The sequence below is a fragment of the Photinus pyralis genome, unplaced genomic scaffold, assembly GCF_008802855.1.
Source record: "Photinus pyralis isolate 1611_PpyrPB1 unplaced genomic scaffold, Ppyr1.3 Ppyr1.4_LG6, whole genome shotgun sequence".
NCBI classification, from domain to species: domain Eukaryota; kingdom Metazoa; phylum Arthropoda; class Insecta; order Coleoptera; family Lampyridae; genus Photinus; species Photinus pyralis.
Window position 1 is genome coordinate 34,860,472 of NW_022170663.1, and position 26,154 is coordinate 34,886,625.

At 36.7% G+C, this 26,154-nt stretch overlaps 6 protein-coding genes across 11 annotated transcripts in view; 4 read left to right on the plus strand and 2 right to left on the minus strand.

Annotated features, from left to right (window-relative positions):
- The first annotated feature begins 553 nt into the window (after nucleotides 1-553).
- Nucleotides 554-9,068, plus strand: LOC116173410 (ubiquitin carboxyl-terminal hydrolase 35). The gene is made up of 4 exons (XM_031490869.1): nucleotides 554-708; nucleotides 761-1,947; nucleotides 7,469-7,664; nucleotides 8,155-9,068. The coding sequence occupies exons 2-4, from the start codon at nucleotides 886-888 to the stop codon at nucleotides 8,940-8,942; spliced, it is 2,046 nt and encodes a 681-aa protein (XP_031346729.1). The 5' UTR covers nucleotides 554-708; nucleotides 761-885; the 3' UTR covers nucleotides 8,943-9,068.
- Nucleotides 9,069-9,500: 432 nt separating this feature from the next.
- Nucleotides 9,501-10,979, plus strand: LOC116174095 (LITAF domain-containing protein). The gene is made up of 3 exons (XM_031491893.1): nucleotides 9,501-9,908; nucleotides 9,956-10,112; nucleotides 10,159-10,979. Exons 1-3 carry the CDS (start codon nucleotides 9,794-9,796, stop codon nucleotides 10,262-10,264), a joined length of 378 nt encoding a protein of 125 aa, XP_031347753.1. The 5' UTR covers nucleotides 9,501-9,793; the 3' UTR covers nucleotides 10,265-10,979.
- A 431-nt stretch (nucleotides 10,980-11,410) lies between these two features.
- On the plus strand, nucleotides 11,411-12,246 carry LOC116174094 (SOSS complex subunit B homolog). Its single transcript, XM_031491892.1, has one exon. It carries the CDS (start codon nucleotides 11,589-11,591, stop codon nucleotides 12,222-12,224), a length of 636 nt encoding a protein of 211 aa, XP_031347752.1. The 5' UTR covers nucleotides 11,411-11,588; the 3' UTR covers nucleotides 12,225-12,246.
- Nucleotides 12,247-14,626: 2,380 nt separating this feature from the next.
- On the plus strand, nucleotides 14,627-16,743 carry LOC116175072 (UDP-glucuronosyltransferase 2B15-like). Of its 2 annotated transcripts, XM_031493143.1 has the most exons (5): nucleotides 14,959-15,091; nucleotides 15,155-15,261; nucleotides 15,341-16,144; nucleotides 16,194-16,413; nucleotides 16,460-16,743. In XM_031493143.1, exons 2-5 carry the CDS (start codon nucleotides 15,189-15,191, stop codon nucleotides 16,737-16,739), a joined length of 1,377 nt encoding a protein of 458 aa, XP_031349003.1. In that variant the 5' UTR covers nucleotides 14,959-15,091; nucleotides 15,155-15,188; the 3' UTR covers nucleotides 16,740-16,743. The 2 variants fall into 2 exon arrangements, with proteins under 2 accessions (XP_031349002.1, XP_031349003.1); XM_031493142.1 differs by lacking the exon at nucleotides 15,155-15,261 and having other exon boundaries at nucleotides 14,627-15,091.
- A 1,604-nt stretch (nucleotides 16,744-18,347) lies between these two features.
- Nucleotides 18,348-26,154, minus strand: part of LOC116173045 (neurocalcin homolog) — a 57,637-nt gene continuing 49,830 nt past the window's right edge. The window contains exons 2-4 of the mRNA XM_031490327.1: nucleotides 22,345-22,440; nucleotides 21,992-22,299; nucleotides 18,348-19,411 (exon numbers count right to left, since the gene is read on the minus strand). Of these exons, the coding sequence (XP_031346187.1) occupies nucleotides 19,217-19,411; nucleotides 21,992-22,299; nucleotides 22,345-22,414 (573 nt within the window). The 5' untranslated portion in view covers nucleotides 22,415-22,440 and the 3' untranslated portion in view covers nucleotides 18,348-19,216. The remainder of the gene's footprint in view (nucleotides 19,412-21,991; nucleotides 22,300-22,344; nucleotides 22,441-26,154) is intronic.
- LOC116173046 (neuronal calcium sensor 2) overlaps nucleotides 22,510-26,154 on the minus strand; it is a 53,289-nt gene continuing 49,644 nt past the window's right edge. For 4 of the 5 annotated variants that reach the window (XM_031490328.1, XM_031490330.1, XM_031490331.1 and 1 more), the window contains 2 exons: nucleotides 24,828-24,956; nucleotides 23,464-23,640 (listed from right to left, as the gene is read on the minus strand). In XM_031490328.1, coding sequence (XP_031346188.1) covers nucleotides 23,464-23,640; nucleotides 24,828-24,956 — 306 coding nt within the window. Of the gene's footprint in view, nucleotides 23,641-24,827; nucleotides 24,957-26,154 lie in introns of all 5 variants that reach the window. The other variant, XM_031490332.1, reaches the window with a different exon arrangement.

Consider the following 26,154-nt stretch of genomic DNA (forward strand, 5'->3'; position numbering starts at 1 on the left):
TATAGAATGTGGCCTGTAGAATCCATAATTTCAAACAGTTCCAAGATTGGGCTACTAGTTCAAAAGTTACAGCCCTTTGAATTTTCTTTCGAAATTGGTTTATAGTCTATAACTTTTGATTGAGAAGTCTGATCGAAAAAGTACGAATTGATTTGGATTCTACGCACCAAAATTAATAAGAAAAAGTGTTTTCCCGAGAAATTTTGGTGCATTCGATTTTTTGTAAAAAAGGAAGGTAATACACTGCCTTTTTTAGAGGCCCGACAAAAAATTGTCTCAGATCAACCCGGAAAAAAAATTTTCTTATAGAATGTGGCCTGTAGAGTAGTCGATTTTTGGTAAAATGGGAAGGTTAAGTATTCAAATACTTTGCGAAGTATTCGAATACTAAATATTTGTGAAATTATTTGAGTTACAAATACAAATATTGCTTCCATAAAAGTACCTATTTAATTACAAAGGATTTGAATACTAAAAAGTATTAATTAAAAATTGAATACTGCCCAGCTCTGTACATGTAGGGAAAATGCCTCTGCATATTCCGTCAGCTGTCAAACAAAACGGTTAAGAAACTAAAGTAACCGTTGCCTTCTTCATCATTGTTGCTCGTTATATACATCCTTTTTGGTGAAATTTTTGCTAAATTGTCAGAATCATCCATGAAACGTAAAAGTTAATAATAAAAATCGTTTTCAAAATGAAAGAAATGTAGGTGAGGTCATTCGGTGCAGCTATCAAACTGAAGGTTTTCTTTTTTTAGTATATTGCTGCCATAACCTACGCTTCGCCTATTTGCGTTACTAGCTCAAATCAAAGAGCTTTTGCAGCTGTCACCAATAAGTGTCAGTCGTCTCTGTACTTACTGTAGTTTAATTGTTTCGCAAAATGGCAGTGAAACATAAAGTGGTCGAGTGTGTCAAGCAGCCCCAAGTGGATCCGTGCCTTTCTATGTTGCTTAGGGTGCTCCAAAGCCTTCACGAGAATCACAATCTGCACGAAGAAGACTGTTTGAATGTTTGCGAAAGGATTGTAACTCACTTGGGACGTCTTTCCATCCCTACAGTGCCGGAAGAGTATGTCGCATTTATGGCGGTGATTAGGCGGATTCAGGAAATCTTAATGGAAGAATGTCGGAGCAATGATATGATCGTCGCGACCCTCAAGACATTTTATAGTGCAATTTCAAGCCCTGACTACACCCCACAGCCTACAATTTCGATTGTTTTACAGCTGCTTAATGTGGAAACCCTACCCGAAGCTGTGAAGTTTATTTTACAATCGGGCTGCAAAGAGCAAAGTTTAGAAATCGCGATGAAGACTTTGTGCAATTGGTTGTCAAAGTGGACTTCGACGCCGAATTTGGGACCTCTAGTGTTTCATTTTATGGAAGGCCTCGCCGCCGAGCAACACATTGATATTTTAATTGAGGTCACTTTGACCTACATCGAACGACTGTTTAACCTGCTCGTGCTAAAAGATTCCCGTAATTCAGTTGGCCCTGTTGTCTTATACATGCTGTCGAGCATGCAGCACGATCCGTCTGCGTTCCACAAAGTAATCCCTCTCGCCCCGACGGTGTTCCATTGTTTACGCGACGAACAGTCGGAGTCTAGTCGCGCCTACTTAGAGAGTATCATCAACATATTCGTCGCTTTAATGAATCATTTTCCCGATCACGATGTGCTTTACGAAAAATTGTGGTGCGCCATTAATTCTGTCAGTCCAAATGTGAACTACGGCCAACAGTTAAACCACAATTTCTGGCTGACCAAGTCGCCGCTCACCAGTTTAACGCAGTCCACATTGGGAAAGGTCGGACTGAAGAATTTGGGCAACACTTGCTATATGAATAGCGTCCTACAGGCGCTGTTTATGACCCGAATGTTCAGGAATGATATTTTGGCGACCACCCTTAGGGAACTGATGCCGTTATTCGGCAAGTTGCAGGTATTGGTTGTTGATAAAAATCATGAATTTATATTACAACATTTTATTTTTTTAACTGTAGGTACTTTAAACGAGAGCTGTCACTTTTGGGATGATTTAAATCCTTTCAATCGTATATTGATGCAATTTAGGTCAGATTGAAGCCTTTTTGTATGGTTTCAATCATTGAAATGCTTTAAACAATTGTTTATATTTACATTGATAACTTGATTTTTACAAATCACTGGTGTATCTTCACTCACAGAGAGGAAGAAATACCTAAAATATGATTATTTCTTGTTATGGAGAACTGCAGTGTTGGTAAGTGAGATGCCTAAATATGGGTTTGTATCTGAGAACAAAATGTTAAATTAGAACTGTCCTAATATGAATCGCAAAATATGCACATTGGTTGTTAGCCAGGACAGACTCATTTGCACAGGAAATTTTGATTTTGGTATTGAATCATTGTTTGGAACAAAAGCACCCATCTGAAGTTAGCAATAGATTTCATATATTTCTTGTGAATTTAGGGATGAGACATAAGCTCAGCCTCACCTCACTGAAATGTCTTGCTCCGGGAGGGGACATAAGTTCGGTTTTGGCGCCACTCCACCTCACCCACGGGTACTACAACAGAAATCTTCACGGGCAATGTGTTCAACCATTCCCCAAACCTTTATTTTTATTTATAATTGATATTAAATCTACGCAAATACAACGGGATACTTAAAACAAACTGGAATAGCCCAGCTGTAGGTGGGGCTTGCCCGTTCAGTGGTACCTTGTTCATTAACCTTGGCCTATTCTGTTCATCTACGGTAATAGTTTTTGCTTGTGCTGTTTGGTGCTCTCTTCGTATTCCAGGGTGGCAAGTTAAAGTGAACAGTATATGTTTGTTCCACCAGATCAGCTTTTTATTCGGATGTTTTAAGAAGACTGCGGGAACAGTCCTTGTCAAACAAGACCGGATTAGTGGCTAACAGGGGACTGGTCCTTTTACAATTGTTTTATGTTATTCCGGCTTCAGGATAAATAGACACACGTTAATTTTAACTTATATATTTTATTAACTTCGACACCAACATGAGTTCCACTTGACCTTTTTTCCAGTGTTGCCAACTATCTCTAACAACCATGACATGAAATTAATTTTTCATATCGATTCGTATTTAATGCACTTGCAACTGTACTGTCGAAATGGTAAGCATATGTAACGGAGGTTGTTTCTGAAGTAATCGTTTAATAACAAACACTCCAAAGAATTTCACCGGCAAGTACCCATTTTGCTCCCACTTCGATTAGTTTTTCAATTTTCACTTGCACGTGGTATTGCAGAGATGCTTTTGAATTTTTCAGGCGCTCAAAGTGGAATACGAAAGCCCCCCATGCCCTGTCAATCATTCAAGTACCTTGCATATTAAGGAAGATTAATTTTAAAAGGTATACAAAATTCGAAAAATCAAAATTTTCTTAAAGAGATTTTGCTATTTTTGCAATCCCCATGCCCAAGCAAATGTATAAGATGACATCAAAAAAGCTTTTAATGAACAAGTGATTCTAACTCGCGAGTAAGACCTGAAGATGTGACCCCCTTAAGAATAATCGGGAGCTGCTACAGTACTTTCTAAGGGAGGCAGCGGTAGGAGACGAAGTATTCGAAACTGCCAGTAAAGGTGGAGCTTAAAAGTGATCAAGTATCACGTGCTATCCCTACCCTACACGCGTATAGTACCACTACCTCCTCCATTGTTCAATCATTTCATTTCAATGTGACATTGATAAGACAATTGAATAAGGAATTTATTTACACATATGTAGGTACTTACTCGATTTATTTCTTGTATTTCATACTGTCCCGTTACCCGTAGATGTTAGATTACTATCAATTTAAGTCCGGAAGTGTCACTAAGCAACACTTACCGGACTGTTATTTATACAGCAAATTTGACAGCTTCAAACAATTAATTAAAAACTCCAACATAAATTTGACCATAATTATTTATTTGGAACATTAACATTTATTGTAAAAGAACAATTTGTGTTTCCCGCACCACTAACGCCTGGGTTATTACTAGATATCGAGTTAGAGTTTGATTCCCTCTGAGGCTCTGCTGTATATAGAGAACTGTAATGAAATTTTCGCCATGAATTGATTTATTGGAAAGCGGGATCGAAAGATCACCTTTGAAACTCGATCAGGGTAAACGCACGTTTTGAGTTCCATAAAATACCACCAAACCCTACTCACACATAACCCTTAAAAAAAAACCTAAAGGGTCGAAAATGCCTATTGTTGTTTTTTGGGGATATGTATCTTGATATCAAAGCTATTTAGGGAAAAGTATGAAGATAGAAAAATTAAAGCGTATATATTTTCCTATAAAACCTACCTATATATTTTCCTGTACCAGTGGCGGAGTTATGATATTAATTTTGGTTATTTTTAAAGACTTTAATTTTTTAATTTCTGATTGAAATAAAAACAAATTTTTCAAAAATATTTAGTTCATTAAGTGACTATGCCAAACAAAATTTATATATGTTACGGCCAGGAAATTGATAACCAAATAAAGTCACGGATATTTAAAAATTTCAACATAAATTAGGACCTCTAAAAATGTTATTTTTGCTATGCACGCCATTTTTGGATGCGGCGCCACATCTGGGCTTTTCAACATAGGAAATATTATTTTGTTTATACTGTAGACCAGGAAGAAATATAACAAATGCCAGATTAAAGACCTTGACGTTCTCTACCAGCAATATGTACCTAGTACAGCAAAATTTAAAATAAGGATTCTAATTTAGCATAACTTTCACCGACTCTAAAGGCAGCTCAGTACCAATTACCATGCGTTTAGGACTTTTTAACAAGATTTTCTTTGAAAAGATTAATTATTATTAAAAAGCTCCTAGCGAGTTCAGAATTTTGGACTTTCTGTCCGTCCGCCCGTCCGTATGTGGACAAGATAACTCCCGAACGGTTTCAAATTTTCCAATTCTGTTTTCATTATTTTGTTTATCATCACCCAAGGAAAAGATGTTTACTGATCCGTTTGCTATATTTGTTACAAGTTTATTCTTATTTGACTATATCGCTTCAATTCATCTGTATAGTTTCATTATACTTTCTTTACAAAGGCCTCAAAGCTGGAAAGTAATACTGACCCGGATGATTTTCATTTTTAGGTTCAAATATGGCTGAATAATAACTTACCAGTCCAGGAGTGGACCAAGACATGGACCCCGAAGGGATTCTAAAGCAATTTTTTTGCAACTGTTCGTCAGGCGTTTGCAAAAAAGCATGCTCGTGGCGAAAAATTCGTCTAAATTGTAGCCTAGCTTGTAGAATTGTAGACAGTTAAAGATTCTGACGCATGAATATACAGAAATATCTAATCAGGTACCTAATTAAAAACTTATGCTATGCTAAGTATTCATTTGCCTAAACGGGACTTATTTTAGTTTAACTACCTCAAAATAAGTTACCCTACCGCACCGACTACAATATATTATCGTTTTAATGTACATATTTAAAAATGGATGACATAAAAAAATTAGTACTTACGCCACTGTTATGATTTTTTATTTCATGAAAATAGGCACGAGATGAATGTTTTTACCTAAATATTTTTGAGAAATTTCTCTAGATTTCATAAAAAAATAAAAAATTTGATTTATTTTTTAAAATGCCAAAATTAACATTATAACTTCGCCACTGGGACAGCACCATACCTATATACGCTTTCATTCGTCTATCTTCACATTCTTTTGCAAATAGCGTTGTTTTCAAGATATTGACAAAAAACTAAAAAAAAGTCCGATTTTCATCCCTTTCAAGGATTGTTTGGAGGTGACAGACACGGCTGTTCACTTATGGGGTTTGGTGGTATTTTAAGGACTCCAAAATCAACTTATTTACCAAATTTCAGCTTGTCACTAATTTGTTCACGGTTAGACTGGGTCGACCCTGACGCTTTATGGTGTTATCGGGGTTGAAAACTAATAGAAAGTTTCCACAATTTTTAACATAAAAAGGGGGATGTATGACAGATTCCCACATCAAATTTAAAAACAATTCATTTCTCCACAAAATGGTATTTACCTCGAGCTAAAGTGCAACTATCAGTGTTCGAAGCATTGTGTTGTGAATTTTCAATCGTTTTTAATAAATTTACAATATTAACGGTCATTTTCGGAGATCCATTTTTTGGTATATTAATCAGCAGAATATCTACTCAGTTATTTTTTGATTGACAGAAATTTTATATGAAGGTTTTTATGGGAAAACGGAAAAGATTGACTGGACTAGTATACAATATATTGTAAATCGCAGTAATTTTTATAAAGAACTAAGAAATAACGAAAATATACCAGCGCACGCCTATGACTGCTCACGTCCCCAGCATGTATTTCCGAAATCGGTACCATCCCCATACATTGGATGCTGCACACTTTTAATTTCTCACTTCAAATACCTTATGTTTGGTGGAAAATATTTGCTATCCGCTACGGCGCTACTTCTATGTAAAAATAATTATACTCTTTCGTAGGCCGGGTGGTTTATTACTCCTAATTCTGGGACGTACTATAAATAAATTTGAATGTTGTATGAAATGTAGCAAAAAAAATTGTGAACATTCTGACGGAAAGGCCAACCTTAATTACATACCTTTGTGCAAATTAGGCACATTAAGTCTGAAGAACAAAAATACTGTTTACTTTTAATAAAAATTGTTGTTAATTTGAGGGTTCAAAATTGTGCTAACCAACGATAAATTTCGAATAATTTCAATGCTACTTTGTTTTGAGGTATAACAATTTTATCGTTGGACGGAATTGTCTCACATTTGTGTCCCATGTAATAATTGCCTAGGACGCAAATGAAGCGAGCGAAAGGTTTCCGACACATAATCACAGTTAAAAGATAAGAAAATTTCCTTGCATTTTTAGCACCTCCCATGAATGCATTTGTCTCACAAGTTTCTCTGTCTATATAAAAGTTCGGTAATTTGCCGTAATGTGACGCTAAGATACAGAGTTAAATATTGGCAAAACAGTGCTTCCGTTCTCCCCATAAAATTACAAAAACTGACTGTTTTTTTAATGATCTTTTTCAATATACTAATAAATAAAGAGGTAATGTATGCCTCTCTAACAGTAAAATTTTCATTTTTTGCTTTTTTAAGAAGAAATTGATCTTTAAAAATCACTAAAATGTCGCAACTTTAACGCCGTATATTTTGTTTTTTTCGCTTGTTTTTAAAAAAATGGCATTAGAGAAGCACGGTGGCATTCTTGCTGAATCGATATCAATCAACACATCAGTAAAATACCTTTGTCATACTTTAAATTTATAGGGACAACGTAGAGATGTTTAGGCAGTTAATATACGGAGTCCTGATGCCTCTTAAATACAAAATTGGTTAGCTCAGACACCCCGTATAAATGCATCTCGTTCTGTACTTATTTCGCGAATTTTAAATTGTGTTAATAGTACATGCGTTGAAAGTCACTAATTTAAAACATCTCAATACAGGTATTATTCGCTCTACTGCAGTATTCACGTCGACCCTCACTGTCACCGAACGACATTCTAACTTTGGCTAGACCGCCCGGTTTTCAAAGGGGACATCAGCACGACAGCTCCGAGTTCCTGGGTTACCTTTTGGATACTCTCCACGAGCAAGAAAAATCAATGTGCGCTGCTCGGATTGACGATGATGATCCTGCGGGTGAGTACAATTTAAAAATCCGACTATATGGATACTTGGTTGTAGGCAGTTAAATTTAATTTTAAATGCCGTTTTTGCTTTCGCAATTTTCAAAATTGCCGTCCCTGATAGCCGGTTACCTTCAAATTGCTTCCATTCCTGTTCGGTTCATCAGTTTCCTTCCTGTACTATCTAAATTCGTTTAGCATTCTACGATTTATATAATAATCCAGTACAAATTTACATTGGCTGAAGCATTGATCGAGAGAGTAGCCATTTTTTTTCAAGTTTTTAGGACAACTGCTGGAAGTAAGAATCCAGATTCGCGGATATGAGAACGCATGGAAGCCACGTGATCAAAAACCGCCATTGTTTTTCACTTTCACAGGCGTCTTATCTATCAGGAACAGATGTGTTCTTCTCTAAAAAACAATATCCATGAGTAACAACTACAGCTTCAGAATTGAATGATCATTTATTAAATTTCAAACGCCTTTCTTAATTGTTCTAGGGTCAAATTCGGAGAGTCCAACCATCGTGCAGCGTTCATTCGGAGGTCGCGCGGTGACTATATCAAGATGTAAAACGTGTGATACACAAAGTGCGCGCGCCGACAGCTTCCGGGAACTGCAGCTGTCCTTCCCAAACAGCCTAGGCAATCACTCCGTTCAGACTTTGCTCGATTACTACCTACAGCCGGAAAAATTGTGCGGCGATAATCAATACCATTGCGATTACTGTCGTGGCTTAACGGACGGCGAGCGGGTGACGCGCGTCGAGCAACTTCCCGCGCGATTAGTTCTAACCTTGAAACATTTTCATTACGATCCTCTATCGCAACGGCGCACGAAGCTATTGCAGCATGTCACGCTCGACTCACATGTGCATATAGAAAACACGGCGTACGAGTTATACGCCGCCGTCGTCCATGTTGGTTCAAATTTGGATTCGGGACACTATTACACGTACGCGCGCGGCAGTGAGGATTGGTACAAGTTTAATGATTGTATAGTTACCCCCGCCACGGCGGAGGAACTGTGCACAGTTAGACCTCCAGAAACGCCTTACATTTTGTTCTATAGCCGATTAGACTGTTCCGATCCCGAACCGTTACCCCGATCCTCGTTGTCACAGAGTCTGGAAAGTTCTTTGAAATTAGAATTGGAATTAGAAGTAGACAGAAGGAAGCGCCCCATTAAAACGTACGACGTTCGTTACAGACGAAATGATGAGCCACCTCCACCGGGTTGCGGGGGAAGTTCTTTTATAGATTCTAGCAGTAATAGATATGTTTGCTAACTGTATATAACGAGTATAGTTTGTAGTTCCTAATACTGTCAGATGTATAATATTTCATATTTATTGATCATTAATGAATTTGTTTGTTCAAACTTATATATAAATTAAAGGTTACTTTGTACTGAGCATTTTCATTTACTATTTTGTGTTTTCCTATTGAGCACAAGAGGGAGTTCATAGTTCTTCACCTAATGCTTTATGTATTCCTGTATATGTTGAAACAATATACGATTGATGAATACGCAGCCTATTTGCGCTTAGTCGGTTTTTTATTATAGTATTTATTTTCTTGATCTTTCCGTGTCTGAAATCTTAGTTCATACAACTGCCTAATTTTCATTGTAAACGGGAAGGAATCCTGGAGGCCATTTTCTTACGACGTTACTTCAATTATTGTAGTGTAAAGTTGGTGAAAATACTTTAAATTTGCCCATTACGAGTTGAAAAAATCCAAAAGTTGCGTATACACTCTGTATAGGTAGTGCTTAGTTTTACGCATACTGTCGTTAGTGGCCTGCTTGCTACTTCACTCTGATAAACGTTACCAACCAAACAGGCAACAGCTGTAAATTTTACTGCTTTAAAGTTATAGGTGCATGTTTTTGATTCTTGTTTATTTATTTAAGTCATTTAAAAACAAACTTATCTGTGCTCTTCACTTTTGGTGCGTTGCCTAAAAATGGATAACAACCCTTTCCTTGCCCTTTGGCAACTTTACGGTTTTAGCATCAACATCAACTTTGCAACATTGTGTATATATTTAGGTGCCTAATGCAAATTAAAAGAGAAATGAGGTCAGAACTAAATTTAACCATTTCCATTACATAATTGGTTAGATTTCCCGTAAAAAAATGAGCAAAAACTACCATGGGGCACCGTATGGCCCACCCCCGGCCGCTCCACCAAGCTACTCGCAATCTGTCGGTGGAGTACCGCCAACAAGTCCGTTTATACCGCAACATGCATGTAAGTAAATTAAAAACCTGGTTATATTCTCATTCAGGCGGTTGTAGTTGTACATAGGGGTCCGGAGATATTGACCACGATTGTTCCATTGGGGCCGGAACCGACCCATATGATATGCCTTCATTGCCATGCTGAAATTGATTCGTCCACGAGATCGGAACCGGGAATGCTCGCTTACATTCTTGGAGCACTCATGTGTCTAGTGTAAGTGTTTGTGTTGCTGGGTGTCATGATTATACGCGGTTTTTAGGTGCCCTTGCGGATGCTGTTTCATTCCCTGTTGCATTAGTAAGTGCATGGACGTTCATCATTATTGTCCAAATTGTAAAGCATATCTGGGCCGATACAAGCGATAATTATTTTTGTATTGGAAATAGCCGAATGACGATAAGATAACGATTTTTCTTTTTAAATTACTAATACTCAGTGACGGTATCTAGCAGAAGTTGGGGGTTGGCATCTCATTCCTTGCTCTATTAATCTTAATGATCAGCAAAGAAAGATCTATCATTTGGTGTGGTAGGGTTTATATTCAAATTTAAAGAGTGTACATAAATTAACGTTGGCATATCTGATGTAAAAAAATTAGGTCCTTATATAGCTCCTTGTGGAATCCTATAAGCAGCTTTGTGTTCTTTGATTTTGTTAAGCCTCCCGTGCATCACGTCTGTTAATATTTACTGTAGCTGTAATAAATATTGTGCCGATTTAATATGTGCCATCCATAAATAAATATACTGGGACATTCAATAATGGATTCATTCTGAATAAATTAAGTGCTACTGACACAGTTTTCTATCATTATTTTTATTGTTTATACCAGTGCAATTAAAGGAGACTGTGGTATACTAAGTGTGTACTAAAAGCTTTGCTAGAATCCATTGGTGACTTGCCCTTTTAATTGAATTAATGCTTCCGATTAAAGATGACTGTTAAAAATAAGTAATACACATTGTATAACTTGTGTAGAAAAAAATTGATAGCATTTATCATGTACATAACTATTTCGATGTATTTACTGCAAAATGTTTATTTATTATGTTTAATATAAAGTTTAATATACAACAGAAATATAGCTTTTAATATAACTTTAAGAGACAAAAGTGGTGAAAATTGCAGATAATCAATTTTCTGCATTGCCATTCTTCTGCCATTTCGACAACCTACGTATTGAAAAGAGTTGGAGAAGGACAGCACTTCCCCAATCTACTTCATGATAGCAATGCCTTTGAATATGTACTTTTAAATATATCGGTGATGCCTCAATAAAACTCGATATGTAATCAAAATAAGACATTAGTCTAAAGTGACACTTTTGAGTGATGTTTAGTTAAGGGTTCAGATGGTTACAAATCGCAATCCGATAGATCTATATTATTAAGATATTAAGTTAACTACACGCATATTTGGAACTCTCCAGTTCATATTAATCTTTTTTTACTCTGGAGAAAAAAATGATTCATCGTAAAGGACACTTTAGTTAAACGCATCCTGGTAAAGTAGAAACTTTCAGCGTTAACTTCAGATAGATACGAGTACCAACATACTGGAAGAAAAGTATCCCATTGTAATTTGCATTTTACCATTTCACCTTTCATGTAAAGGTTCTCTTAGTCCTTATTTTTACTGTGACAACGTAATTTTGCATCTCAATTTTAGAATCGAATAGGCACAAAAAAAATGGACGCGAATTATATTCAAATCAAAGACATGCGACCTGGTTTGAAAAATATTAATGTTGTGTTTATAGTGTTGGAGGTTGGACACCCCACCTTAACTAAAGAAAACCGCGAAGTTCGAACTTTCAAAGTGGCCGATCAAAGTGCTTGCATAAATGCGAGTGTTTGGGACGAGGCGGGCCAGTTATTAGGGCCCGGTGATATTGTTCGTTTAACAAAGGGCTACGTGGCCGTTTGGCGCAATTGTCTCACATTGTATACCTCCAAAATTGGTGACTTACAAAAAGTTGGTGAATTTTGTATGGTGTTCAATGAACAATTAAATATGAGTGAGCCAAATCAAATATTAGGTATGCCGTCGACAGTTCCCCTCACAAACAATGTACTACCATTAAACAACGGTACCAACAACGGAGCGGGACGTATAGGTACACCCACGGTACCATTGGCACCGCCCATTCCACCACCCGTATCCGTAACCGTACATAATAATACAGCGGTGTCAGCAACCAAAACAACAGCAAACGTAAATCGTGTAGGAACAAACAATCAAGATAGCCAAAAACGATCAAGAGGAAACAGAGGAGGTCAACATCGAACCAAAACGCAGAAGCAGCTTAGTTGTTTTAAAAAATAATAAAACTATACACATTGTCATATTCCATTAGTATCATTTCGTATTGTGTAATTTAAGACCAGGCTGACAAGTACTGCTCACTTATTATTTCAAAGATGGGTAATCGCCAAATTAATCATCTATAAGCCTCTGGTGCTTCATTCATCAACATCTATTAGGTGGAGGCGCTGTGGAATACCCAACCACAGAGCTAGGGAGGGATCCATCTTCTGACGATTACAATAATAAATCATGATCATCTTTCTGCTTAGTTTTGTCTTTTTACAGTTCCATTCTGGTCAATTGATGATTATATCCTGGCTCTGTGGTTACAGAATACAGACAGAAGTTAAGGTAAGTTAGAGGTAGACAATTGCTCTCCTGCATGTTTATGCTTAATAAAAGGTATTTGGATGCACTTGCACCCTAGACAGTACTCGAAAGGATATGGAAGTTCCTTCATTTTTTCAGGATCTTGTAAATGCATTCAATAGAACGTTCCTGCGCCTTTCCAGAACTGTCTAGACCGTTTCAACTGAAAGGTTTTTGAACGCGTTCGCCAGCTTTCTGGATCTTTCCAAAGCTAGACGAACGTATAAAATAAAGAAACACAGCAGACGCTGGAAAAAATTTCAAAACTGGGTGGGCGATTAAATATAGAGGGGTACAATATAAGACGCTATCTGGAAGAGACCAGCGAGCGATTTCTAGAGTTTTCGAATATTTTGAGGCCGTTTTCAAAATTTGAAAGTCGTCTTTAGTTAGCGAAGTCTAGAAAAAGCTATACAATGCTTCTAAATGCCTGATTAGTCGCTGAGAGCTTTCCCGTCCGCTCTAAGATCGTGTACAGTGTAGATGAGGGTTACACAGACGATGAGACGGTACACCACCTGAGGCGATCTATGTTGGGGGTACCGATATTCTAGCCGGACATTGCTGCTATTAGAGCCGCGTCCCCTTTCAGCATCTTTTTAAGTTCATCTCTGGTGTGGGATGACTTGAGTGACGTTGAGGGGTCGAAGGACTCTAGTCAGGAAGGTAGTACAAAGGGTCCGAGGTTGAGGCTTGCGTAGACCCTGTCCACCAGTCTATCGCAACCCAGAAGCAAAGTTACTCTTTGCTTAAAGTCCCATTCCGGCCTTACGAATTGATTTGGATTCTACGCACCAAAATTAATAAGAAAAAGTGTTTTCCCGAGAAATTTTGGTGCAGTCAATTTTTGGTACAAAAGGAAGGTTATACTGCCTTTTTTTGAGGCCCGACAAAAAAATTGTCTCAGATCGACCCGGAAAAAAAATTTTCTTATAGAATGTGGCCTGTAGAATCCATAATTTCAAACAGTTCCAAGATTGGGCTACTATAGTTCAAAAGTTACAGCCCTTTGAATTTTCTTTCGAAATTGGTTTCTAGTCTATAACTTTTGATTGAGAAGTCTGATCGAAAAAGTACGAATTGTTTTGGATTCTACGCACCAAAATTAATAAGAAAAAGTGTTTTCCCGAGAAATTTTGGTGCAGTCGATTTTTGGTAAAAAAGGAAGGTAATACACTGCCTTTTTTAGAGGCCCGACAAAAAAATTGTCTCAGATCGACCCGGAAAAAAAATTTTCTTATAGAATGTGGCCTGTAGAATCCATAATTTCAAACAGTTCCAAGATTGGGCTACTAGTTCAAAAGGAAGGTTATACACTGCCTTTTTTTGAGGCTTGGTTATCTTACATTTAGTTACAGAGTAGATACAAAACGGTCATTTTGATGCCATTCTTTTTCATTGCTTTCCACTCCACTGCGGCATATAATTTTACTCACACCACACCAGAGACTTAGTTGCACCACACGAGTTCAAGTGAATTGCTGAATGGTGTTTGTTCTTGCAAATGGTGACAATCAAGGTCTAGATAGTTGATGATTTTGCAGTGGCCGAATACTTGAGACCTGAGCATTATTCGTACTCATTTTCAAGATTGGCCGACTAGATCAAAAGTTATGGGCAAAAAACCGATTTACAAGAATCTTTTTCAAATTTGATGTAAACGGCCCAATCTGAAAGTTTTGACCGTTTTAGATTCTTTAGGCCAAAATCTAAGGACAAAGTTCTTTTCCGGTCCCAATTGCTTATAAATTCGGTTGAAAAAAATAAACTGATCGGGAAGTGAGCCTCTATCGAATGTAAAATGACCAAAATGTTAATAAATGATTTGACCGGTAGGTACCTACATCAAAAGTTATGGGCGAAAAACTAATTTCCGATCTTGAAAATTCTGGACGCCCATTTTTCTTTGCTCTTGTGGACTACTATAACTAACCAGGCACTTATGAAAAAGATTCGATTTCCTACCGATGCAAGTCTTTTTCTATTGGTTTTAGAGGCAAAAGGGCTACTTTTTCGAAATCCGCGTTTTTTGTAGATATACTAAATGCGTACCAGGAATAACCAATTTAGTTTCTTTGCTTCGCTATATCAACTAATGACACTAACAGGATAAAATAAACCGGATTGCCGATAGCATAATATTTACATTAATAAATGCCTAATAAGTATAAAGACTAAAATCACCTTCACCGGTGATTGGATGCGTTTCTATCTCTATGTAATCCAAATCCATATGTCCACCTGATTTTTGCATGCAAAAGGTTGATATTGCTCTACTAACATGTTACTCAAAGTGATAGTGATTTTGTTGCCTTTAATACATGCAGCAAAAAGTGTGCGAATTCTTGGCGTATTTCCGTATCCTGCTTACAGCCATTATCAACTGGGAGACAAAATATTAAAGGAATTGGCAAGAAGGGGTCATAATGTTACTGTTATCTCACCCTACGCCGAGGATAAACCAGTGAACAATTTTCAGCAGATACTTTTAACAAATACCATTGCTGAAGCTAGGGGTAAGTTGCGATGAATTGACCTTAACATTAGTCATTACTCATCGTTATTAATTGGTAATGTAGATCAAGTGTCAATCAGACAAAGTAAAACTAATGTATGGTAATATTAAAAATATGTGCATTGATTGGCAAAGATTTGACGTCAAATTCTTCGCATTTTCAATACATGGGTGGGTATACATTTTAAATAGCAATTTATTTGCAATGGTAATTTTCCTCACATTCCACTATACGATATGATTTTTGTAGGTTTGAAAAAGGATTTATTTACCATTCACTCCAAGCTGAGTCCTTTAGAAAAAATATGGACAGTTGACACACTGGGCATTACATTCTCTGAAAAAACGCTAAACGACTCGAAAGTGCAGGCGCTTTTAAAGTCAAATGCTGAATTTGATGCCGTTATCGTTCACCAGTTCGCCACAGAGGCGTATAAAGGATTCTGTTACCACTTTAAAGCTCCTTGTATATCGGTGGTGACTATGTTGGCCCCCAATTGGATAAATCCGCAAATGGGAAATCCAGGACCGCCATCGTATGTGCCAGAATTGTTCGTCGACTTGTCCTCCCCCATGAGCTTTTTGGAAAGATGCTACAACACATTCGCTTTTTTAGCAGTGGCCCTGGTGACTCATCTCTACACGCTCCCTAAGCACAATCAATTGCTGCAGACGTATTTTCCAAACCCCCCAAATATTTACGATGTGTATTACAACTCTTCGTTAATACTTGTCAACTCGCACCTAAGCATAAATTCCCCCGTGCCTTCTTTGCCGAACATAATTGACGTGGCAGGTTATCACGTCAATGAACCAAAGCCTCTTCCCGACGAACTACGAAACTTAATGGATAGGGCGAAGAACGGAATAGTGTACTTTAGTATGGGTTCCAATCTTCAAAGTAAAGATATGCCAGTTGACAAACTAAATATGCTGCTAAGCGCTTTTGCCAAATTAGATCAAACCGTTCTATGGAAATGGGAGGACGAAAATTTAGTAGGAAAATCGGAAAACATCGTCATCAGAAAGTGGTGGCCTCAACAGGACATTTTAGGTAAGCCACGTCGTTTTTGTGCTCGTGTACTAAACGAAAAGTGCTTTAGTGCACCCCAATGTGAAGTTATTTATTACTCACGGCGGTTTACTGAGCACGATCGAGGCAGTATACCATGGCGTACCCATTTTGGGTATACCAGTATTTGGCGATCAGGAAACGAACCTAGCGTCCGTTGTAAAGGGAGGGTACGGATTATCAGTGCATTACAATGAGCTATCCGAGGACGCTCTCAGTTTTGCATTAGAAGAATTGCTGAAGAATCCCACGTAAGTGTATAGAATCGTGATTAATTTTTTATTTAGCTGGCGATAGGTATTCAAGAAACGTGAAACAACGATCGAAAATTATGCACGATCAACCAATGCGACCATTGGATACCGCTATTTATTGGATTGAATATGTAATACGATACCAAGGGGCCGATCATCTCAAATCTGTTGCTCGAAGCTTAAGTTGGTATCAGTACTTTTTATTAGATGTAATACTCGCTTCGATTGTATTAGTTTACTTGCTAATGTATCTCACCAAATGTTTGTTTCATTTTGTAACCAAAAATGTAAATAGTATTAAAGGAAAGCATAAGGTCGCATAAGCAATACTCGCTAACTTACTACCCTTCCATTCAGTGGGTGTAGATAGAAATTCCAATGTCATGTAGGTAACTGATCACATAATACAAATAAGATGAGATACATCATGGACCGACGGACAAAATCTTTCGATATAGTTACTGGCCTACCATGTTGAAGTCGATGCAACGCCAATGCCTCGAATGCTATTATACAAAACGAACCGATCGACAAAGATTGACTATTTTTCATAGCTGCAGAAGCTGCGTCGTGTAGAGATACTCCATTCGGTTTGGACAGTGATGCGCTGATGCGTTTTCCAGAAGCTTTAGATGCTCCTTTTAGAGGAGCTCCTACCGCGAAAGTTTTGTAAAGAATATATTATAGTTTCTGCAGAACCCAGCGAAATCTCTGAAGTAAAGTTTTACATAAATGTGTGGAAATCGAATAAAATTTTGTGGAAAGCCTTCGGAAGGTTTGGTAAGCCTTTGAATGCGTATAGGAGGCTTTATAGAACCTTTCAAGCACTTTCCAAGGACTTCTCATAGACCTTCGAAGAGCCGCGTACGGTGTCACGCCCTCTTCGAGAATCTGTGAGCATAGTACGTCACTAAAAGAGCATATAGTGTGCTTTGGAGAAAGCCTAGAGGTCCAGGTACTCTGGAGAAGGGATTTATAGAAGTTTTTAGAAACGGCAGAAAGCTATTGAAATAGGAAGTGGGATATAATGCTTCGATAGGGCGCGTTTTTTAGGTAGGTAGGTACACTGTACGGTTTCAAGGACTTCTTGAATTCTTTCAATCCTTTCCAGGACTAAACTGCGTAGAATTGAGACATATATACGGTTCTATAAATAGCTTAGAAATGTCTGGAAAAGAACCTAGACGGTTTTGTTAGTACCCACAAAAAAACCTTTCCTATTAATTTAGCTTCATAGATTCCAAAACGTCTCATATTTTGTCGATACGGCCTCTGAATCAAAAGTTATAGGCAGAAAACCAATTTCGAAAAAAAATTCAAAGGGCTGTAACTTTTGAACTAGTAGCTCAATCTTGGAACTGTTTGAAATTATGGATTCTACAGGCCACATTCTATAAGAAAAATTTTTTTTCCGAGTCGATCTGAGACAATTTTTTTGTCGAGCTCAAAAAAAGGCAGTGTATAACCTTCCTTTTTTACCAAAAATCGACTGCACCAAAATTTCTCGGAAAAACACTTTTTCTTATTAATTTTGGTGCGTAGAATCCAAATCAATTCGTACTTTTTCGATCAGACTTCTCAATCAAAAGTTATAGAAGAAACCAATTTCGAAAAGAAAATTCAAAGGGCTGTAACTTTTGAACTAGTAGCCCAATCTTGGAACTGTTTGAAATTATGGATTCTACAGGCCACATTCTATAAGAAAATTTTTTTTCCGGGTCGATCTGAGACAATTTTTTTTCGGGGCTCAAAAAAAGGCAGAGTATAACCTTCCTTTTTTACCAAAAAAGTGATCTAATTTGGTGAAGTCGATTCGTTATAGATTAGGCGGCCATTCCAATAATAAACAGTTGTATACATTGTGTGCAGAAATGGATGCTTGTTCCCAAACGTGTACGATTCTACAAACTATCCAATACAAATGAAACAAATTTTCAACTGATACATTAGCAATATTTATTTTTTTTTATGTGATATACATGTAGACAAGTATTGATATTTAAAACATAAGTTCATTTAAAATATTATCGGAAGATCGAGTCAATCTCTGTGCATGCACATGTGCGATGGCTCGCTTTTTAGAACTCTCTTATTGTTATAATCGACTAGAACTATTGCAAACATTACGGTTAGGCCATCATCGAATCAGGATTAAAATCTTATTGTTATAACATCATATACTATGTATATACCGTGTATCAAACACATGTAAGTAATTTATGAATTTCGCATATAGTGCTTATTAATTATAATAAATATTCGTCGAACTTAACTGAAGAAATAAGTCTGTGACAATATTTTAATACACAAGTGCGATGAAGCGCACAAAAGACCAGTCGACTAAACAACTAAGTTAAGTAGTATAATAATAATATTAGAGATATAGATTATTCGTCTTGATAGCCATTGGCCTTTGCGCAAATAATTTAAGCACCAATTACGACAAAGATAAACGTTGAAACATCACAATAAAATTAGACCATAAACATTCATTCTTAAATCACATAAATCTTTGAGAAACAGTAACATTAAAATTGATAATATTAAGACGTATTTGAAAGTTCGAGACATATTAATAAATAAATATGAAATAGAGTTGAGGAGGTACTTTAATTAACTTATTAAATATATCATTTATAATATTAACCTATGCGAGGACGAGCGTAACAATCCATGTTTTAAAACGCGAGAACGACAAATCAATTGTGGACATTGAAATAAACAGGGGGGGATGTCCGCACGAAAGAACTGTGATCACATAAAATATATTTAAGTTATTTTTAAAATTTACTGTCTTTGGCTACTGGGCCTGAGGATCGCACTGCAGTAATCGTACAATTGATGGGTCACTCTTGGCACCTTCTATAAATTCTTCTAGGCTAAGTTTACCGTCTTTATTCCTATCCATTTGTCGAAATATCTTATCTGTTCGCTTTTCAGGTGTACTTTCATCCTCCGGCATTTTCATGACGGAACCTACCATCTTGTAAATTGCCTGCAAATGATCACACACATGTGGATTAGTACTTTGAATTCACTATATAGCTACCATTATGTTTTTATAAATAACGTTAAAGATTTCAATGGAGGGGGTTCCAATATATAGTCTGTAAAAAACAAATCGCTACATGGAGGAATGAAACCTAATTTCATCTTTCTCTGAAAAACAAAGGACTAATGATACACGTTCTGGGCAGATTTGCCCATTCTAAACAAAAAACTGAACTTTTCTGCGGAAATGTGCAAGGGATTGGATTCATAACGTTTTCAAAGTTCACAACCCTTAACGAGTTTAAAATCATCAAGCTCTTTCGACACATAAAGCATTAGATTTTGCCAGATTGATTGATTGATGTAGACACAACACAAACAAAATGAGATTGGACAGTCCTGCGTCCAATTTGTTGCTAACAAAAAACTCAACAACAAACATATGGATCCGTCCCCACTAGACCTTTGCAGAACTAATCTTGAGAGTATGTATCTGATGATAACAAACGGAAATGCATCTTTCTAAACCCGAGAAGAAGTATTGGGGTTTACTTGTATTTCAATAGATATGGTCAGGGGCGCCGATAAGGGCGATTAGTGGTGCCCGGCCCTAGGCGACCTTGAAAGAGCACCTTTTAGTGACCTTCAACAGTAAATAGAGATCAAAACTAATAAACAAATTTTGTATTTCTTTGGTTCTATTTTTCATTTTCACTTTAACACTTTCCCTTATTAATAACTATTGGTGTGAGTGGAGACAGATGGCGCAAGCGTAGGGTAAGATTCTTGATCGTGACGCCATGTAGAAAAGAACGTGTAAAAAGGTATGCTACGATCATTGTAGTGTTATAGTAATTAAATAAACCCACAAACATGTCCATTTGTTCCCACAAGGCGACAACATAACTATTAAAATAAATTTATGGCGTCCCATTTGGCCACATAAAACCTTTCGAGGGGAAGGGACACCTAAAAGCCGCCACGAGGTAGCAGTTACTCTCTGTAAGTGCACGTTACTGATAAACTCTATTTGCCAAACATCTTCGCTGATGGCACATCATAGGCTACGCTTGCTTTCAGGGACATGCTTCGACGTTCTTCTATCAGAAATCCATTTCATGCATGAAGTAAGCTATTGCCCTTTGTTCTCACAATAATAATGCCATACGTCATTCTATTTTAACTTCTGTGACCCTTTATTTTTTTATGAAAATTAGGCAAGTGTTCGAAGGGATCTCAATATGAATATCTGTGAAAAGTCCTTACTAACCTGCAAAAAAAGTCTAAAGAATCTCAGAGGAGTCTCTAAACAATCTGATAAACCTTAAGAGTCTCCCATTAAGTCCTAAAGTACCAAAGAACAAATTGCAGGAGGTGTATAAAGAATAAATAAAATTTTGTAAAGAATAGCAGAGTTCTTTTTTTATAGTTGTAATAAAAAAGTCCTTTAAAAATCACTGAAGATCGTAGTGTAATTATTTTTATATTTAAATGACCTGGCAGAGGGACTCACTATGCACTTACAAAATTTCATGCCGGACCAAAATTTAGGCAAAAAAACAGCGAGTATACGCGTGATGTTGGAGTGCCGTTCAAAAAAACAAGTTGTAAATAAGCATATGCATGACTAAAGCGCATTTTTGGTAATACAAATCTGTATTTTATTAGCGAAGTCTACAATTATCGATCTCACGAGTAATTTAACTCAAAATAGACTAGAGCCTGCACATCTACACTATAGCAGAAAGCTTTTAGTGAATATTTGAAGTCTCTAGCTATTGTAGTTGCCGAGATCTCAGCCGGACAGCCAGCCATAACGAATATAATAGCGTATTTTTAAAAAAATGCGCTAAAAAAGAATAATTTAAAAACACATGAGATGATAAAAAATTCAAAAGAAATGATGGGAGACATGAAAGCTTTCACGGACGCTGATTGGGCCAAAAATTTGGGTAATCGACGATCAACCAATGGTTACAGTTTCATTTCTCAAAATGAAAGAATCTCATGGAGTTCGAAGAATCAGACAATCATAGCCCTATCAACTATTGAGGCTGAGTACATGTCAGTTTCAACCACTTGCAAAGAAATATTGTTAATTTATAAATAAAAATATAATTGTTACAATTAGTACCACTGGAAACTTGTTTTGTAAGAAAAATGGTTCAAAAAATTAAATAAAATGCTAATCTATCTTAAATATGCACAAAAACCCCAAAAATGCAAAATATGCACGATTTTCTTTGGGCCAATGTGATTCATTTTTGTTAGTTCGTGTAAATTATTGCTTTATTTTGAGCTGCATACAATATTTACCTAATGCATAAAAGCATTAAATCCGATCTGTAGTAATTACAATTCAATAATATTGTAAAATAGGTACGTGCGTACTAAATATCCATGGCATGGGATTTTTTTTAATGAAGCTAATAAAATACTGATGTAATAAGTAGATACTTCAAACGCAAAAAAACGATAAAAAAAAAGAAGTCATTCATGAAACAATAAAAGTATGATCTTCCAGTAACAAGAGATTCTTGTTTCTTAATATGCGTGTAAATGAAAAAACAATATTGATACAAACCGTAACAATTTCCAGCATTTCTTGTCTTGAAATGTATCCGTTTCCATCGAGGTCGTACATAGAAAAGGCCCATTTAAGTTTCTGCTCCAATTTCCCTCTCGAAGTAACCGAAAGGGCGCACAAAAATTCTCGAAAGTCAATAGTTCCATCACCGTTCGCGTCAAAAGTACGAAAAACGTGCTCGGCGAATTTACTCGCGTCACCGTACGGAAAAAAATTACCATAAATTTTTTTAAATTCGTCTACAGATAAATGGCCGCTCGGACAGTCCTTTAGAAACCCCTTGTACCACTCTTGTATCTCCGCATCTGTAAAACTAATTGAGAACTTGCGAACCGAATTATCGGCCTCACCTGAAAATTCGGTGTTCTGTTTGAGGTCCTCGAGTACCTCCGGTTTTAATTTGCTGTTCTGCTTCCCCATGGTTTTACTAGTATTCCTGCCTATCCCTAGACACACAAAGAGGGGTTAAAATAGCCATTCGCACAACGCACGCACACGGAAGAACAACAAAATGATAGAGTACGAATATCATTTAATAATCATAATATTTAGTGATAAAAAAAACTAACTGTAATCAATTGTGTGGAATATGACTAATTAATGCGGCTTTTCTTGTTACCTTCACTAAAATACTAAAATGCACAAGTTTCCATCATTTTTTGGTCATTGTGCATCAAGGTTTATAATGGAATCTTGCACGTCCAGAGAGCATATTTCCTAGTATAATCTAAAATACCACAGATATATTTTACATTATGTGCAAGTAGAAAAATACTAATCAATAAAGTAGATAACATCTTTGATGGAGTGACCATTGCATATATAAACGGAAATCATGCCTTACTTATTACATATACGAGTAAATGATATTTGAAACGCAAATACATAATGTGCGTTATAGATACAGATATGTATAAGAGGATGAAAGCCAGAGTTAGAAGTTGTTTCTAAACTTGATATACAAGCGCGGTGCGCCTCATCGTAAGATACTAGTTCGGTAGATGAATATATAAAAGGACGACCTACATAATAAAAAATACAGTTACAAGAAAACACGTTTCTCTTACATCTGCCCCAAGATTGTGCAGGCGAACTATCAATTTTGGTTAATTACACATACAACTTAAAGGTAGTAGTGCATAATCGCTTAACAAAATATAGACCCACGTGTTTGCAGTAGCATTAAACACCTAATGCGACGACACCACATGAGCATTATAGCAAATTTCATATCACCAGTGAGCTATGCTAATGATTGTTGTACATTTCACATCATTTAATCAAACTTTACACTAAAAATCATTTATATAATCTCCTTAAGTGTTAAACAAAAAAGGAAAGAAAAGTTCGTACTTGATTCGAATACCATTTTTGGTTACATTACATTAAAATTCTTATACTTCTAATACAGGATAGCGACGTTGGACTTTAACATATTATGTATTTACCGTTCGTAAATTGGTACATATTTAAGGTGCTAACATTTTGGATAGTTCTTCGTCCTGTAAGCATCCTTTCAAGAATTCCTCCTGCGTCAGTTGGCCGTCGTTGTTCTCGTCCATTTTCGCGAAAATATTCTTCGCCCTCTCCTCTGCGGTATCCGCGGGCCGATTGGACGAGCATGCGCCCAACATATCATAGATAGCCTAAAGGAAAAAATATTACATTTATATTGGGAACAACATTGTAAAATTGTCCATGTCCGCAAAATTCATATTATTAATAAAGTGCACACTATGCGCAATTTAAGTGCACTGAAGATTCCTAACTAAATCTATAAAATCCGAGCGTGAAGTAATCTATAATGAGCGCACAAAGAAGTGCCACAAGGGGTTAACCCCTAAATTTGAGTGTCATTTTTTCCGTAAGTTCGAAATGGAAAGAGGCAGAAAGATGCCGCCGCGACCAGGTATGGATAAGTACGCGGTGCAAGCGGCCGCAGGGGGGGGAACCGCGTCGAGGGGTCTCAAAAATCTTCTTCTACGAGCTTCGCTGAAGATAAAGCGAGCGCTGGCGAACATTTTTTGATACTAGCATTACTAGCTGCAGCATGACAATGAAGGAAAAAAGGAGGAAAGAAAAAACTAGCTTGTGAACCAATTTCAAACGATTTCTTTATTCTCCATCACGTCATGACATGAACGAGAAAAAGATGGTAATAATTGAAAATTGGTTCACAAACTAGTGACGTAGAGCTCACCTTTCGTGAATTCAACTGTCTGATCACAGAGTTTTTCGAATTACAGGGGGTTCAGATTATTCATACACAAATTCGTGGCTACAATTATGCGTATTCTCTTTCATTAATTGCATGATGCTATGTAAACATACTTAAAGATGACGTCATAATACACCACTGACGTGCGCGCAAACTCAGGAAAATCCGACTATATCAATATGAAAAATAAACTAATTAGACAGCCTAAAGAAAAATTGGAACAATTTAAAGCAGGCTTTTATTATTGTTGAAAACTATCACAAAATTCTTGAACCGATACCATGATTTTCGTGTGTTTTTGTAAGAGGTGATCAAAAATGAGTGGCTGTCGAGTCGCCTTTGGCAGTTCAAGTTAAGTACGATTTCCCATTGAAACAAAAATTCTAAAAGTGCGACAGAACTCATTTTTGATTGTACAGTATGTACCTAACGTCGCTTCAATAGCGTGAATTTTGCAAATATTGGAAATCACAATTTTTTAGACGTGTGATTTTCTGAACCTATTAACTTTGAGAAAAAGATTTCTTGTGTGAAAAACAGGTTATTGCTACAGCACCTGCAAATGTTATACAATAGTATGCCGTTTTGACCAAACAGTAGTCGCAAAAAACTTACCTGAACAATTTTGGTCATTTCTTGAATATCAATGACCCCGTTACCATCCACGTCGTACATTCTGAACGCCCATTTTAATTTCTCCTCTGGAGTTCCGCTTGATGTCACATCAATTGCTAGCAGAAACTCCTGAAACACAAAAAATGTGCTCAACTAGTGCAATGCAAATGCAAAATCGACTTGTTGCCTCATTTTAACGACCAAACATATCCCAATCTATTTTTAAATGTCAAGAAAACGGTACTCACACGCTTTTGACATTTAAAATTCGAGCAGTTACCCAATTCGTTTCAATAACATCCCTCCTTAAACGCAACTTCCAGTTGGCATTTCCTTTATTGATATTTTCATTTGAATAGCTTCTATTCATATACCGCTGTCAATTTATTTTCCGGTTAGATTACTAATAAACAGTAGAAGCCCGCTATCTATTTCCCTATTATACCCATAATGTTATAAATAATCACCATTTGCAGTACTAAAGCAATTAGAAAATAAAATTAATTCCATAATCGATCACACTATATCAAAAGGCGAGTATTACGCTGGTTGAACAAAAGAAGCTCTTCACGCTTTGTTACCCTTATATACAACACACCCTTTATTTTTAGTCATATTATGAATCCGTTTACATTTCCCTTTTACGATCCAGAATATTAATTCCTTTCAAATTTATATTAATCTGGGTAGTACAGGGTTTTGACTAAAATTCAAATTTCAGTGACGCAAACATTTTGAGATGAAATTTAATAGGCATGAAATCAAAGCATCCCACTACTACAGCAGACGGTATTTAAATTCTAACTGTATATTTGCTTAAAAGGGACTGTCCGCAGGGTACTCTGTGCTCTGTCTGTTTAATAGTTGCACTGACATCTCTAGCATTAGCTCCATCGCAAAATTCCCTTACCTAATAGAAGTTTCTTACGGACGCATCCGTTGTGGTGTGTCGTCAGTTTAATAACTTCTCAGTTTAATAACTTCTCGTGATCTCACTAATGTCAATACTATCATTCGGAAGGCGTGATTGTCGATTAGCGTGTAACAAAGAACTTTTTCCTTAGCGTGCGCACCCTTTATTTACATTAGTACAATTGCAGTGTAAATACCATTGCGTCATACATTCATTTTTAATATGAAACGGTAGACATTCCGACCTCCCCTAGACACCAACGTTGAAATGATATTAATGGAAAGGTGTAACAGAAATGGAGACACCCCAATTGACCTTGTAGATAAAACGTTCTAAAGTAAAATTATATTCATCCACACTATAAGTGAACATTTCTTGATAGTATTATATATTTTGCTGTAAAGTTTTTAGCAC

Coding starts and splice junctions, on each gene's coding strand:
- LOC116174095 (XM_031491893.1), top strand. CDS start 9,794: ATGAGCAAAAACTACCATGGGGCACCGTATGGCCCACCCCCGGCCGCT. Junction 9,909..9,955: donor GTTTATACCGCAACATGCAT/GTAAGTAAATTA, acceptor AGGCGGTTGTAG/TTGTACATAGGGGTCCGGAG. Junction 10,113..10,158: donor GGAGCACTCATGTGTCTAGT/GTAAGTGTTTGT, acceptor CGCGGTTTTTAG/GTGCCCTTGCGGATGCTGTT.
- LOC116175072 (XM_031493142.1), top strand. CDS start 14,857: ATGTTACTCAAAGTGATAGTGATTTTGTTGCCTTTAATACATGCAGCA. Junction 15,092..15,340: donor TACCATTGCTGAAGCTAGGG/GTAAGTTGCGAT, acceptor TGATTTTTGTAG/GTTTGAAAAAGGATTTATTT. Junction 16,145..16,193: donor GCCTCAACAGGACATTTTAG/GTAAGCCACGTC, acceptor AAAGTGCTTTAG/TGCACCCCAATGTGAAGTTA.
- LOC116174094 (XM_031491892.1), top strand. CDS start 11,589: ATGGACGCGAATTATATTCAAATCAAAGACATGCGACCTGGTTTGAAA.
- LOC116173410 (XM_031490869.1), top strand. CDS start 886: ATGGCAGTGAAACATAAAGTGGTCGAGTGTGTCAAGCAGCCCCAAGTG. Junction 1,948..7,468: donor CGTTATTCGGCAAGTTGCAG/GTATTGGTTGTT, acceptor ATCTCAATACAG/GTATTATTCGCTCTACTGCA. Junction 7,665..8,154: donor TGACGATGATGATCCTGCGG/GTGAGTACAATT, acceptor TAATTGTTCTAG/GGTCAAATTCGGAGAGTCCA.